The 14,493-nt window shown below is 36.3% G+C and overlaps 1 protein-coding gene across 1 annotated transcript; it reads right to left on the reverse strand.

Annotated features, from left to right (window-relative positions):
• Positions 1-260: 260 nt before the first annotated feature.
• Positions 261-5,156, reverse strand: LOC123467349. Its single transcript, XM_045167294.1, has 4 exons — positions 5,137-5,156; positions 4,161-5,089; positions 2,459-3,422; positions 261-594 (listed from the first exon to the last, which is right to left on the reverse strand). Exons 1-4 carry the CDS (start codon positions 5,154-5,156, stop codon positions 261-263), a joined length of 2,247 nt encoding a protein of 748 aa, XP_045023229.1.
• Positions 5,157-14,493: the final 9,337 nt, after the last annotated feature.

Consider the following 14,493-nt stretch of genomic DNA (forward strand, 5'->3'; position numbering starts at 1 on the left):
AATTCTCCTTTCATCAACATCGTTATGGCGACGATTCTTCTTCGTGTCATCTCCGTGTCCATAGCTGGGAATGTTTCCATCATACAGTTTTTACAGTAGGCCGTATGTATTATTATGGGAACTGGTAATGACCAAGTTTCCTGTTCTTCTTCGTTGTTGATTACACTTACTGCCTTACAGTTGGCGGCCATTTCACTGTCTGACGACGATGGGTCTAAGTCACTTTCTATTTTACTGTAGTAGTGACCCACTTTACTCGATTATGTTTCTTCTTCTTCCGTTTCTGATGGTGATATAGAACTTTTCTCTTGCATAAATTCACAATCGCTTTCACTATTGCTGTATCTTTTCTTTTGCATAAATTCACAATCACTGTCACTATTGCTGTATCTTGTTATGTCTTCTTCCATATTTATATTCCGTGATACCTGCATACTTTCACTTGCGTTCGCACTAATTTGTATCTCACCTTTAGCTTCATTACTCATTAGATTAGCTAAGAGTTCGTCTTCCCAGTCGTTTCCTGTTGGTAGCGTTTCACTTATTTCCAATTGCGGGGTATCTTCTTCAATCCAAGTCATCAAAATTTCATCACTCCAGTCAACATTTGTTAGTTCTTCGTTTTTCTTGGTTTCGTTAATTTTTTTTTAATGTTTCTTTTCGTGGAAGGTTGGTAATACAACTAAAACTTTTCTTGCTTGTTTGTCTGTTATATAGTTGGAGTACCCACCCCTAACATGTTCAACGTTGCTTACGATTATCTACTAAAGTAATCTACTTTGAATGTCAATGTTTTATTAGATGTCCTTTGTCTTTAACTATCTTCTAGTCTGAGAAGCTTTTCTACAGTGTATGTGAATGTTTTGTTTAATTGATCCCTCCTTTTTAAGAAAAAACTTCTTACCTTATATGTAAATGCTAGATTTTAACGAATCCTCCTTATATACAGTCATGCTTGGAAGTTTCTTTAGCAGGCTAATCGGTCTATATCCTTCTATTTCTTTTTGATGGAGGGGATGCTTTGGTGCCTACCGTACCCCTTTATGCTATTCCTATTTCTCTTTCTTTGCAACCCGCGAAAAAAGTGCAAAATTAAAAGTAGGAAAATTGACTGAAACGTAGAGGAAGAGAAGAATGGAAAGAAAACGAGGGTATGGTAGGCACCATAGTATCCCTTCCGTCCAAACAAAATGAAAGGATATAGACCCATTTGCCTGCTAAAGAAACTTGCAAGCATGACTGTAGAGTTTCAGTCTCGTACACGATTTCTCTCTTCTGCAAAGTGGTTTATGGAAAGTTATTTCTCTCCCCCCCCCCTTTTTTTATTTTTTATTTATTATTTTTTTTATTATATATATATATATTTTTTTTTTAAGATTGCGTCAAGGCGATCGAAGTAGTTTGGTGTAGCGTGTTCTTTGTTCTTCAGTTGTCGCTTGACTGTCTTTGCTGTTGTTTTTTAATCCCCCACTTTCCGTGACGTATACGCTAGACTTCGTTTTTCAGCATCTTGCTGAAATTAAAATGAATTTTTCACTCTTCCACCCGGTGATGTTTCCAAATCCGTTTTGTGAATATCGTCGTTCCACCACTGCCGATGTCCAGTTGTTCGAAGAATTATTCAACACGGTTTGAAGTGGTGTTTCCTGTCCCATTGCTCCCGTATCTGTGGTACAGCCTGTTTGGTGCAATGACTTCTACTACAAGTAAATCCGTCTTCTTGTTCATTTGTGTTATCCTTTTCTTGTTTTCGGAATTCCTTTATTGTTTTGTTTTATTTTATTGTATTTTATTTATTTTTTTTTAATTTTTTTTATATATATAGTGAATATCATGCCTACGCCCGATTTCGCAACATTCTTCCTCTGCTGTACGCCCGGTTCTTGTGGTGGGCAGAATCAGGGGATGATATTTATCATCCTTCGGTTTCGGTTTCGAACATATATCCGGAGCTGATATATTCCGAGATTCAGATACGACTTGAGCACCGTCAAGTCTGATTGGATGTTTTGAACCATTTGAATGATTTTGCTGAGGATGATTGATTTGCTTTCCGTCGGTGTGCTCTATTTTTCACTATGGTTTTGTTTTTGTTTTTGTTTTTATTTTTGTTTCTTTGTTTTTGTTTTTGTTTTTTTAAGTACTGATTGGAAATAAAATCCTTTACTACATCTACGATTTTTTTTTATATATGTTTGGTGTTGTTGTTTTTGTTTTTGTTTTTTTTCGTTATTTGTTAATTGTGCGTTTTAAATGGTCTTCTGGAGTACATCTGCATAGATCCTCCCACACCATTCCGTAGCCAACGACATAGCTGCATGTCGTGTGACTTCCCGTACATTCCTTGTTTTGCTCGTTTTCCCATTTTAATTCTTCGATAGGATACAATTTTCCTTTCTTTGGTGCACTCGGTGTGTTTATCGACGTAAGGTTTTCTTTTGGTGTTTCTGTCGCTGACGTCATTAAAGGTGCAAATTCCCTAATAAACGGTGTTTCATTTGCTCCTCCAGCGCTGTAGATGGGTTCTGGTATCATGGAATCCATTTCTTGAATATCACTTTCGCTCACTTTACGTGATTGCTTGCGTCGTCTGAAGCTTTCTTTAATCCGTGGAATAGGATTACAGGCAATAAAAATTCTTAGACAGATGAGAAATAGGATGAATCCTATCGCGGAGAGAGCCATGATTTTTAATGTGTCAAACCAGGAAAACATGTTTCCGATTTGATTGTCCTGTTCTTCTGTTACTAGGATGTTAGGTAACTCTTTGCCTTCTCCTTCATTAATTCGTCCCACCAGGTCATTTAGGATGTTCAGCTGTTCCATTTCCATTGTTCCATGAGCTGGGTGGTTCCTTAATCCATAGTCGAAACTGTTTAAGTGCAGTTCTTCGAATTCTGCAATTAAATCCAGATTTGAGGTGTGTATGGTCGCCTCTTGTTTAATCCAGTCTCCTGCTGTTGCGTTATGTTGCCACGTATGAGGATATCCGTTGATGTTTATCAATTGTGATTTCCAAAAAAACTCCGAATACGGGTGAATAGACCATCCGTCGAGTCCGATCGTACAGTTGTTTTTTCCGTAAACGAAAAATGGCTGGAACCCACACTTGGTCTCTTTTGCTGATAGTGATATCCTTTTTGGGTCGCATTGTTGCAATGTCATAGCCTGACAAAAACCATTTATCCTTGTACACATTGGAAGTCCGAGTGCAGCGGCTGCAAGCAATCCATTTATTTGGGCTAAGATTATGGCTTGCTTTCGTTTTATCTTTGATAACTGGCAGTACACATCCCGAATTTCCTTTGCCAATTTATTGTCGTGTTCAGTTTCTATACTGATTTTGTATTGCTCGTGCATTTTTCCAAGCTCGTATTTTATCAAAAAACTTAGCTCCTCAGTGGATTTTTGGTAGACCGTTACTTGTATTAGCGTCATTTAGCGGTCGATAGTCATCTACTACAAGTTCGTGTGCTGTATTTTCTTTTTGTTGTCTTGAAACCTTAAATTGATCATCTGAACTTTTGTCTTCAAATTCTGACTTAACTTGGGTTGTATTGTGTTGTTTCTCAATTTGGTCTATATTTTTTTCTTCGTCATCCTTTGATTTTGTTATTCCAGTGGTTGTTGTTTCGCTTGGCTGTTCTCTTATTTGACTTGGTATAGGATATTTTAGGCTTATAGTTGGCTCGGTGGAAGAAATAATCTCAGCTTGGTTAGATTTTGGTTTTATTTTGTCTGTTGTTGTGGTTTCTGTGTTAACTTTTTCTGTAGTTGTAGATGACTGTGTCGTGATAGCCGCTTTGGGTGATGTACTAGTTAATGTTGTTGATGCGGTTGTTGATGTTATTGTTGGTAATTGCTCTGCTTTTGTTGATTTTGTAGTAGATTTTGATGTTGTAGTTGATTTGGGTGTAGAGGCCGGTATTTGTGTGATAGTGGTTGTTTTAGTGTGGTAGTACTTGATTTTTGAATGATGGTGGTCGGTTTTTGTGTGGTAGTGGTCTGTTTTTGTGTGATTGTGGTCGGTTTTTTTGTGGTTGTGGTCGGCTTTTTTGTGGCAGTAGTTGATTTTGTCGTTGTTGTTTTGAATGTTTTTGTCGGTTTTGTTGCTGTTGTGAGTGGCCGAATCGTTGTTGTTGTTGTTTCTGTTTTCGCACTTGTTGTTACTGTGGCTGCAATGGAAGGTATGACTGATTTATCTGTTGTAGCAGTCATAGATGTTGCTGACTTTGTCGTTATGGTTGAATTTTTAGTTATTTCTTCCGTTGCGTTTGTTTTATAGTTAATCTCCTTTGGATCACGATGGTTAAATGGTGGCAAGATTGGTAGATTTTTTCCAAATAAGGCGTGTTGAGTATGAAGAGATATTATTGCTGCTGCCGACAATGTTCTAGGTTGATGTGGGTTTCTGTACTCGAAACTAAAATGTTGTTTCTGGCTTGTTCCATGACAGTGTCCCAACGATAATTTGTCGACCCGTCTTGTTAGGCATTTCCGGTCCGAAGCGCCTGAATGAAGTCCTGTTCTATCACTTGCCATTAATTGTCCTGTGTGATCGAATGTTCCCCAGATGGAACTTTTATCTGAGCATTCGTACAGGATGAGCATCGTTGTGTTCGCTTTAATGCAGTTGTTTGTGTTAAATGGTCTTATCGTGAAGTCGGAGGAATATTCGAAGGCTTGGCCCTTGCTGGAGGCTTCGCTACAGTTAGCCACGGTTGTCTGTGATTGCACCAAGGGGTCATTACTTGTTAATAATTTTTGTAGACTTGTTTGACATTTGATCCAATTAGGATCGCATGCTTCGAGTGTTATTGCTTTGTTGACGCCATTGTGTGTTAAACATTTTTCATCGGGTGACTTACCATGTTTCATTAGTCCCCATCCTATCATGTCCCATATGATATTTCCTCTCCCATGGTTCCGTTTCAATAATCCTCCGAAAATTGGCGAACTGACGGTTGTCGTTACTGATGTCCTCTGTTCCAGCTGGATTTCTTCGAATTCGTCAATGGATGCATCTGGGAAATTATCCAACACATCCGGGTTTGTTGTTAGGATTTCGATAACCCATTGTTGACTTTCACTAATTGTCCCCTGTCTACTGCACGTTTTTAGTGTTGCCAATCTAACTCGTCCCTCTTCTTCGTCATGTACAGTACCCACACAAAGTTTGGAAACACGACGAGTGTTTCCGCGCTTTTAACACGGCGGCTTACGGGCCAAAGTGTCTGCCTTTTTACGCGATAACTCACGTTTGAGTTATCGCAAACAAATCCAAAAAAATCCTCTTGTTGAGGAATAAATTTCCTTTCACCATGATTTTTTTGAAATTTTTGTGAATAGAAGTTTAGCCCCAAAGTCATAGGTATAAAGTTTGGAAACATCGGCGCGCTCGCCATATGTTTCCATGCTAAAGTGTATGTTACTGAAAAAATTATTAAAAATTCCAATATATGAATTTTTAATAGAAACTTTTACAAACGGTAGACGATAGTCGTCTACATTTTGACAAAGTTTAAATTTTTTTTTATGAAAGGCTGATTTTTGCCGGTTTTTTAAATAAACAATGCCGATCAATTTTGGGCTGAAAAATATTTAAATTTGATTTGGTTACCCTTCCCCCCAAAAAACAAAGCCACAGAAATGAATCGCCAGTGCCAATAGCTTCCGTCGTCGGAACTTCTGTTCCCCCTTTCTTCCCCTTTTGCTTTTCCCTTCCATTCTTCCCCCGGGCTAGGATTTCGTCCCCTCGCCACGAAAGATTGATCGGCATTGTTTATTAAAAAATTGGAAAAAATCAGCCTTTCATAAAACAAAATTGAAACTTTGTCAAAATGTAGATGACTATGTCGTCTACCGTTTGTAAAACTTTCAAGTAAAAATTCATATATTGGCATTTTTAATAATTTTTTCAGTAACATACACTTTAGCATGGAAACATATGGGGAGCGCTTCGATGTTTCCAAACTTTATACCTATGACTTTGGGGCTAGACTTCTATTCACAAAAATTTCAAAAAAATCATGGTGAAAGGAAATTATTTCTTCAACAAGAGGATTTTTTTGGATTTGCTTTGCGATAACTCAAACGTGAGTTATCGCGTAAAAAGGCAGACACTTCGGCCCGTAAGCCGCCGTGTTAAAAGCGCGGAAACACTCGTCGTGTTTCCAAACTTTGTGTGGGTACTGTAAGGTGATGCATAGGCCTGTTTCCAGAGAAATCCATTGGTAGTTAGTTAAATCCAGTATCCACCTTGATGTGTTTTCGGTACAATTTTCTGCCATAATTTGGTTGTTTTCATTTGCCACGATGCAGATGTTAGTGTTTATAAGCCTTATGCTGTGATCTACGATGTATTCGAATTTTGTTCCTGTTGGCAAAGGCTCTTGGATATCATATTGGTTGTGGACTGATACTTGCGTGTTTATTGATGAGCCATTAACCATGAGATATGCAATTGTATCTTTTTTAGTCATAATTCCATTTTCTTCTACGTTTGTTATTATAGGATTTCCCATTCGTATCGAACCCCATTCATACGATATGCTGTAAAGTCTTTTCCCCATAGCTTCTTTTTCAGCACGGTTGTCAAGAAATTCAATTTCGTTATTAGTCGACCGTTTTACTTTGCTCGCTACTGGGTCTGCGTATTCATTGCAAGACCATGTATCTACATTTACTTGGTTCTCACAGGATGGTAATGAAATTTAAAATTTTAATATAACTTTGTGGTCGTCTCTCCTGGAAAAATAAGAAATGTCAAAGGCATCCCAACTACTTTAAATCCAGGTTGGGTAAATTCTTTATTATTTATATCTGGTTTGTTAGAGAAGGTTATTTCTATCTGTTTTTTATTATCTAGAAGACGGCTAGTGTTTACATTAATCATTGAGTTTGTTAATTCTATATACCCTTCACCTTTAAAAATAATTTGTGAATTAGATCTTGTTTGGCCGGAACATCTCGTGCCATATAATGTTTAAGTCGGTTGCAGTGAAAAATCGATTTTTGTTTTTCATTTGTAATGTTTTGGATTTCGTACGTAATTTCTGAGAGACCGCGTATGATTTTAAATGGACCATTCCATCTATTTATAAATTTTCCGGCTTGGGGTGGTGCTTTTAATAGTACCAGATCACCTGGATTGTACTTGACACTTTTTGTCCCGCCATCATAATACTTTTTCTGCTTCGTTTGAGCTTTGAACAAATGTTGGTTCGCTAATTATTGTGCCTTTCTCCACTGGCGAGCATATTCTTCATGTTGATTTCCTTCCATTTCGTAATGACGGTTGATCTTAATGTCGTTTGGTAGAATGGGTTCTCTTCCGTAGAATAGGTAAAATGGGCTATCTTTAAGAGTTGCTTGTTTAGACGTGTTGTATGCAAATGTGACGAATGGCAGATATCTGTCCCATTCCTCGGGTTCGTCTACCACATAACAAGCAATCATATCACATAGTGTTCTGTTAAACCTTTCTACTAATCCATCGGTTTGTGGATGATATGCAGTTGTACGCATCTGTTTTATCTTAAATAATTTGCATATTTCTTGAACAATATTTGATACAAAATTTTTTCCTTAATCTGTCAACACGATTTCTGGGGCTCCATATTTTGTTATTAACTTATTTACTAGAATATTGGCTATTGTTTGTGCGGTTTGATTTTTCATTGGAAATGTAAAGACAAGTCTACTGGCATAGTCTGACAATACTAAAATATATTTATATCCCTTAACACTTTCTTGAATTGGTCCAACTGCATCCATTGCAATTCTTTCCCATACCCTATCTACTGGTGGCAAAGGTTGCAATGGTGCTTTACTCTTGCCAAATGCTTTTCGTCTTGCACACTTTAAACAACTGTTAACGTATGCCGTGACATCAGATCGCATATTAGGCCAAGAGTATTGCCTTTGTAGTCTTGCTAGAGTTTTTGTTATACCTAAATGTCCCGCTAATATGTGGTCATGATTTTCCTCCATGATTTCTCTTATTTTCACAATGGGAACTACTATCCTTCCATATCTATCAATTTGTTCTTGTTTCTCATTTAACCTATATCCATTTATATTTCCCTTTTTATTGCCGTTCTGTATCTTTTTAAGATTCTCTATTATTCTTCGGCAATAGTTATCTTCATGCTGTAATTCAGTCCATTCTTTCTCCAAATTATTAACCTGGGGTTCTGTTTTCGATTCTACTTTAGAAATGGGTAATATTGGGATACGACTAAGAGTGTCGGCGTTTTGGTGTGACTTACCAGGTCGATATCCGATTACGATTTCAAATTCTTGTAATTTCAATGCCCATCTTGCTAGTCGTCCTGCCGGTTCAGATTTGCTCATCAACCATTCTAAAGGTCGATGATCAGTGAATACCGTGAACTTCCGGCCGTATAAGTACGTTCTGAATACATCTACAGCATGAATGATTGCATATGCTTCTTTCTCTGTTGTTGACCATTTGGCTTCACGGTCGTTCAGATGTTTAGAAGTATACGCGATGACGACTTCTAGGTCGTCTGATTCACTGTGATCCTGTTCGTCGGTCGCAGCTGAATCCGCTGATTGGGGTGGAGGTTGTATTTGTGCCAAGACTGCTCCTATTCCGTATCCTGATGCATCCGTATAGATGATAAATTCGCGCGTGAAACTGGGATAGCTCAGAATAGGTCTAGATATGAGACAGTTCTTTATACAATCAAAGGCGTCCCTTTGTTCTTCCCCCCATTTCCATTCGACTGACTTCCTTGTCAGTGCTGTCAATGGATGAGCTTTATCAGCGAAAGCTCTGATAAATTTTCGATAGTAACTTGCTAGTCCCAAAAATGAACTAAATTCTTTTGTGTTTTTAGGTGCAGGGTAATTAATAATTGATTCAAATTTTTTAAGATTTGGTGTTATGCCTTGTTCTGATACTATGTAACCTAAATAGTCCAACTTCTCTTGAAAGAATTCGCATTTTTTCGTTTTAGTTTTAAACCCACTTTTGTCAACAATTTAAAAACTTCTTCTAAATGTTTTATATGTTCGTCAATCGAACTACTGAAAACAATAATGTCATCTAGATAAACCAATGCAAACTTAAAAAGTACATCTTTCAGGATGTTATTCATTGCTCTTTGAAAAGTGCTTGGTGCATTTGTTAATCCAAATGGCATACGATTGAATTCATATTGTCCAAATTCACATATAAAGGCTGTTTTATATTTATCGATTTCTTCTATTTTTTATTTGCCAGTATCCGCTTAATAAATCCAGTGTTGAAAAATAATTTGAACCGCACAATGCATCTACGGTATCATCTATTCTAGGTAAGGGATATCTATCTTTTATCGTTATTTTGTTTAATTGTCTATAGTCAATGCACATTCTCATTTCACCATCCTTTTAGTTAACCATTACAATTGCTGCTGAGAATGGACTATGACTATCTCTTATTATTTTATGTTGTAGTATACTATCAATCTTCGATTTTACCGTATTTTTTAGCGCTTCAGGCGTTCTACGCAGACGCTGATTAATTGGTGCGCTAGCTCCCGTATTAATGAAATGTTTGACAATAATAGCCAACCCAAGGTCTGATTCTTTATCTGCAAACAATCTTTCGTTTTTTACAAGCAACCATTCAATTTTTGTTTTTACTTCATTAGGAAAATTGGGTATTTTAAACTCCTTCTTTTCTAATTTTCTATTTTCCTGGTTTGATCAATCTAATTGACTAAAAGCTTCTAAATTAATGTAGTCTTTTGTAGTTAATGGAAGTTCTTCTTCTTTTACATTGGATAAAGGCCTTAGTGGGATATTTATTCCCACTTCGGAAAATATTATGCTATACAATGGCAATATACTTTCGGAAAAACTACGTTCTACTCCATAGTGATCATAACTGATCTGCTTATTTTTAGTGTTAATTTTTACGCTATTGCTAGCCAAAAAATCTAATCCTAAGATACAATTTTCATTAAGATTTTCCATTACATAAAAGTTGTGGTTAATTAAATGATTCTTATCTATTGTTATTTTAAATTCATTTTGGCCTAATGATTTGAGTTCTTGTCTTGATACTGTCCTAAATATCGGATCATCCATGTTTTTTATTTGTTTTAAATTTTTATCACTTATTTTAAAATAAAAGCTAGATGAAATTAAACTGGCTGCTGCACCAATGTCTACTAAAGCTTTTGTTTCTTTTTCACAAATTCTAATTGGGATACGTATAAATTTAGGTATTTCCGCCGTAAAGTTAGGTTTTACATGATAGTGATTAATGCTATTGGAATTATAGAGTGAGTGGTTTCCTACATTTGACGTCTTGGTTGACGGTTGATACGTGCCATATCTGTCCAACATTCTCTTGCAATTTTGTCCTTTTTTGTTACACTTGTAGCACGTAATGTCACTGTTTTTCGCTGGCTGTGTGTTGTGAAAAGGTTGTACTCGTGGCTGATACTGATCACCAGTCGATTCACGCCATGGCTGATTTTGAGGGTTCCCAAAATTTGAGGGTTGGTATATATTCCTTCGCGGTTGATACAAATTATTCTGTGGCCGTTGAAATTGTCTTTGGTTTAGTTGCCGTTGGCCATTTTGATGTGGCCCGTATGAATAAGGTGTTTGGCGTTGCCTTGTTGATTCTTGAAAACTTTCCCTTCCCCTCTGGGCGTTATAGTTTTCTCTATATGGGCTGGCTTCTCTGCTTCTGGAAAAACTTGGTTCTCGGCTGCATGAGTAGCTTGATTCGCGGCTGTTTTGCTGGTTATTGTTAAATCGTACTCTCGGATACTGTGGTCTTGATGGGATACTTGTTCCCGTGATTGTGATCTGCGGGGCTCGTATTGGTCAGTGGCTGGTATGACTGCAGTTTTTTCCTGTGATATTTCATTTTTATTAGTACATTCCATCTCTAAAATTTTCTGTCTTAATTTCTCTATTTCGAAATCCTGTTGCTTTCCATGGTGTGCAATGCCAGCAATGACTGCTGTTAGTTCTTTGTCGTCGTTGTTTTCCTTGTTTTGCAAGATCTGTTCTGAAATAAACAGTTGTTTGCATAGTGCATCGAGGTCGTTGGCATCTTCTGGCATTCGTAGGTAAAGTTCCGTTTTTATTTTTGGTAAGATCCCTTGGATTAAAATTTTAATTTTGGTGGTATCCCGCATTTTTTTTTCTTTACTGAAGAGCTGGTCTTCCACAACTGTCTTGTTGTGGTCAAGTTTTTCTTCTTTTCCTTCGATTCCGTCGTATAGGTTGTTTAGTCTTGACACGAAAGCTCTGCAGTTTTCTTCCGGTTTCTGTTTTAGCTGCAATAATTTTTTCTTTAAGGTGGCTAGATCATACGCGTCTTGGAATCTTGCTATGATTGCTGATCGCCAGTCATCGTATTCAAGTTCATCTCCTTGTTCTGATACGTATTCTTCGTGCCAATCCAGAGCTTCACCTTTAAGTCTGTCTGAAAAGAATCGTAATTTTTGGGTGTCGTCCCAGTTGTTGTTTCTTGCTACGTGCTCAGCTGTTTTAAGCCACTCCGTTATCATTTTGTCTGTGCTTTTTCCTTTGTATGGAGGGATGGATTTTTTATCTTCTCGAGAAAACAGTTCCCCCAATACTTTTACTATTGGTTGAGTAAAGGTTTTGATCATGTCTATTTCTTCTGTGGTAGGGGCTTTTTCTGTTTATTTTCCTATTGGGTTGTGTCTCGAAGTCTCAGCTTCCTCGGAAGTATCGTGGTCAACTCCCATGATTTTAAAATTTGGTTTCTCTTTGTTACGAAGTTCGTTCTGTTTCTGCAATAGTTCTATTGTTTTATTCTGGGACTCTATTTGTTTTTTTAGAGTTTCAATAGTTTGCTGTTGCCTTAAAACTTGTTCTGTATCTAATTCGAAATGTAATGATTTGTCGTTTATTTCACTTATTGACGTTAGATCGTTGATTTGTTCTATTAATGAAACTTCTCCTGTATGTTCTTCTGTTCTAGAATTGTCTGAGCTCTCTGCTTCGATGTAAAAAGCTTCTTTTTGCTTATACTCCACTAGACGTTCCTCAAGGCGTTGTATCTTGCTCTCCTGAGTTGAAATGAGTGTTTCTTTATCTCTTATTTGTCTTTCGAGGTTTCTATTCCTTGCGGCTAATTCTAGTTGCCCTTTGTGTAGACAGCTTCTTTCTCCCTTTGTTGTTTCGAGAGAGTTTTTCAATTCTATTACCTCCTTTTCTAATTCGTCGCTTCTTTCTTTCTGTGCCTTTTTGTGTTTCTTTACGGTATTATAACTTTCTAGGAGTAACTTGTTTTCGTTTTGGAGTTTGTTTATATTTTCTTGACCTTCGGTTTCCACGTGGGCTGTAGTTTCTTCCTTCTTTTTCAATAGTTTTTTAAGATATTCTTCGTTTTCTGTGTTTTTTCGAAGTATTTGTTCTAATTCACTGATTCGCTGATAAGTTTTTTCTAGAGAATTCTTTAAGAATTCGTTACTTTCTATTATTTTTTAGGTCGATTGATTTGGGTTCCTTTCTTTTTTTGCAATTTGTTTTTGTAAGTTAAAGTTTTCTTAACTGATTTTGTCTGTTCGTTTTTTCTCTGCGACTTGTTGTGCAAGTGCTTCTTCTTGGAGAACGGTGTTTACTTTGATCAAGAATTCTTTCTCTTTACCGTTAACAGTTTTTAACTGTTGTAAAAGAGTGTCTACGTTACTAAATTTTCCTCCAAGTGACTGAATCTGATCTCTTATAGTTTTTGTTGTTTTACTTATCGTCTCGTGAGTGATTTTGTCTGGCGTATTTAAAGTTTCTTTTAATATTGAGTACGCAAATTGGTATAAGGCGTTATGCGCCGCTGTATTTGCCTCTTTTTTTCTATCTTCCAATTCTTTTATCGTGGCTGTTGTTGAAGTTGTTTGATAACTTTTTGATTTTTCCTTAGTATACTTGTATTCTAATTCAACTAATTCTTTCCAGCTGAGAATAAATGCGGCTCTTGGCGTTTTGATTTCAGAGTCAGGATTTGTTATATCATGGGTTTTCAAATTTGGGTTTACTGGTGGTGAAGTTTCGTTAGTTAAGTCTGGGTAAACGGAGTCGGTCCTGAGAGTAGTCTGTGGTAAAAAAGATTTCTGCATTCGCTTACCGTGATGGATTTTGTTGACCGACGCAAGTAGTAAGAGAAAAAAAAATTATTAGCACTTTATCCTCCTGATTCAATTTTATTGTCTACTGTTTCGAAGTCTTTTTATACCGGTGACAGAATCTTTTATTTCAATTTCAAGTCTCGTTGGGACCTCCAATTGTAAGATTTGCCAAGCGTGTATTTATTGACTTCTACAATAGCAATACAATCAAACCAAGAAGCATGACAATACTCTGACTATTGTTGCGAATAACATTGCTTTTATACAGAATTGCAAGTGGCACATTGGGTGTGGCTTAGATGGCGGTGGCGTGTGGTCACTTGGTCATGTGGGCGTTTCCTTGGTGTACACCTTGCGTACACTCAATGTCCGTGCAGATTTGCCATCTTCTGTAAAGCGTAAATAATGCAGTTGGCTCGTTACACAGTGTATTCACATTGAATACAAGTATATTTGATCCTGTTTACATATAGAAGTAAAAACTCATAGTATAACAGTGTATTCACATTGAATAGAAGTATATTTGATTCTGTTTACATGTAGAAGTATAAACTCATAATATAACAGCGTATTCACATTGAATACAAGTATATTTGATCCTGTTTACATATAGAAGTAAAAACTCATGTTATCACAGTGTATTCACATTGAATACAAGTATATTTGATCCTCTTTACATATAGAAGTTAAAACTCATGGTATCACAGTGAATTCACATTGAATACAAGTATATTTGATTATGTTTACATATAGAAGTACAAACTTATAATATAACAGGATATTCACATTGAATACAAGGCTATTTGATCCTGTTTACATATAGAAGTAAAAACTCATGGTATAACAGTGTATTCACATTGACTACAAGTATATTTGATTCTGTTTACATGTAGAAGTATAAACTCATAATATAACAGTGTATTCACATTGAATACAAGTTTATTTGATCCTGTTTACATATTGAAGTTAAAACTCATGGTATCACAGTGTATTCACATTGACTACAAGTATATTTGATTCTGTTTACATGTAGAAGTATAAACTCATAATATAACAGTGTATTCACATTGAATACAAGTATATTTGATCCTGTTTACATGTAGAAGTATAAACTCATAATATAATAGCGTATTCACATTGAATACAAGTATATTTGATCCTGTTTACATATAAAAGTAAAAACTCATTGTATCACAGTGTATTCACATTGAATAAAAGTAGATTTGATCCTGTTTACATATAGAAGTTAAAATTCATGGTATCACAGTGTATTCACATTGAATACAAGTATATTTGATTCTGTTTACATGTAGAAGAATAAACTCATGGTATATCAGTGTATTCACATTGAATACAAGTATATTTG

The sequence above is a fragment of the Daphnia magna genome, unplaced genomic scaffold, assembly GCF_020631705.1.
Source record: "Daphnia magna isolate NIES unplaced genomic scaffold, ASM2063170v1.1 Dm_contigs175, whole genome shotgun sequence".
NCBI classification, from domain to species: Eukaryota; Metazoa; Arthropoda; class Branchiopoda; order Diplostraca; family Daphniidae; genus Daphnia; species Daphnia magna.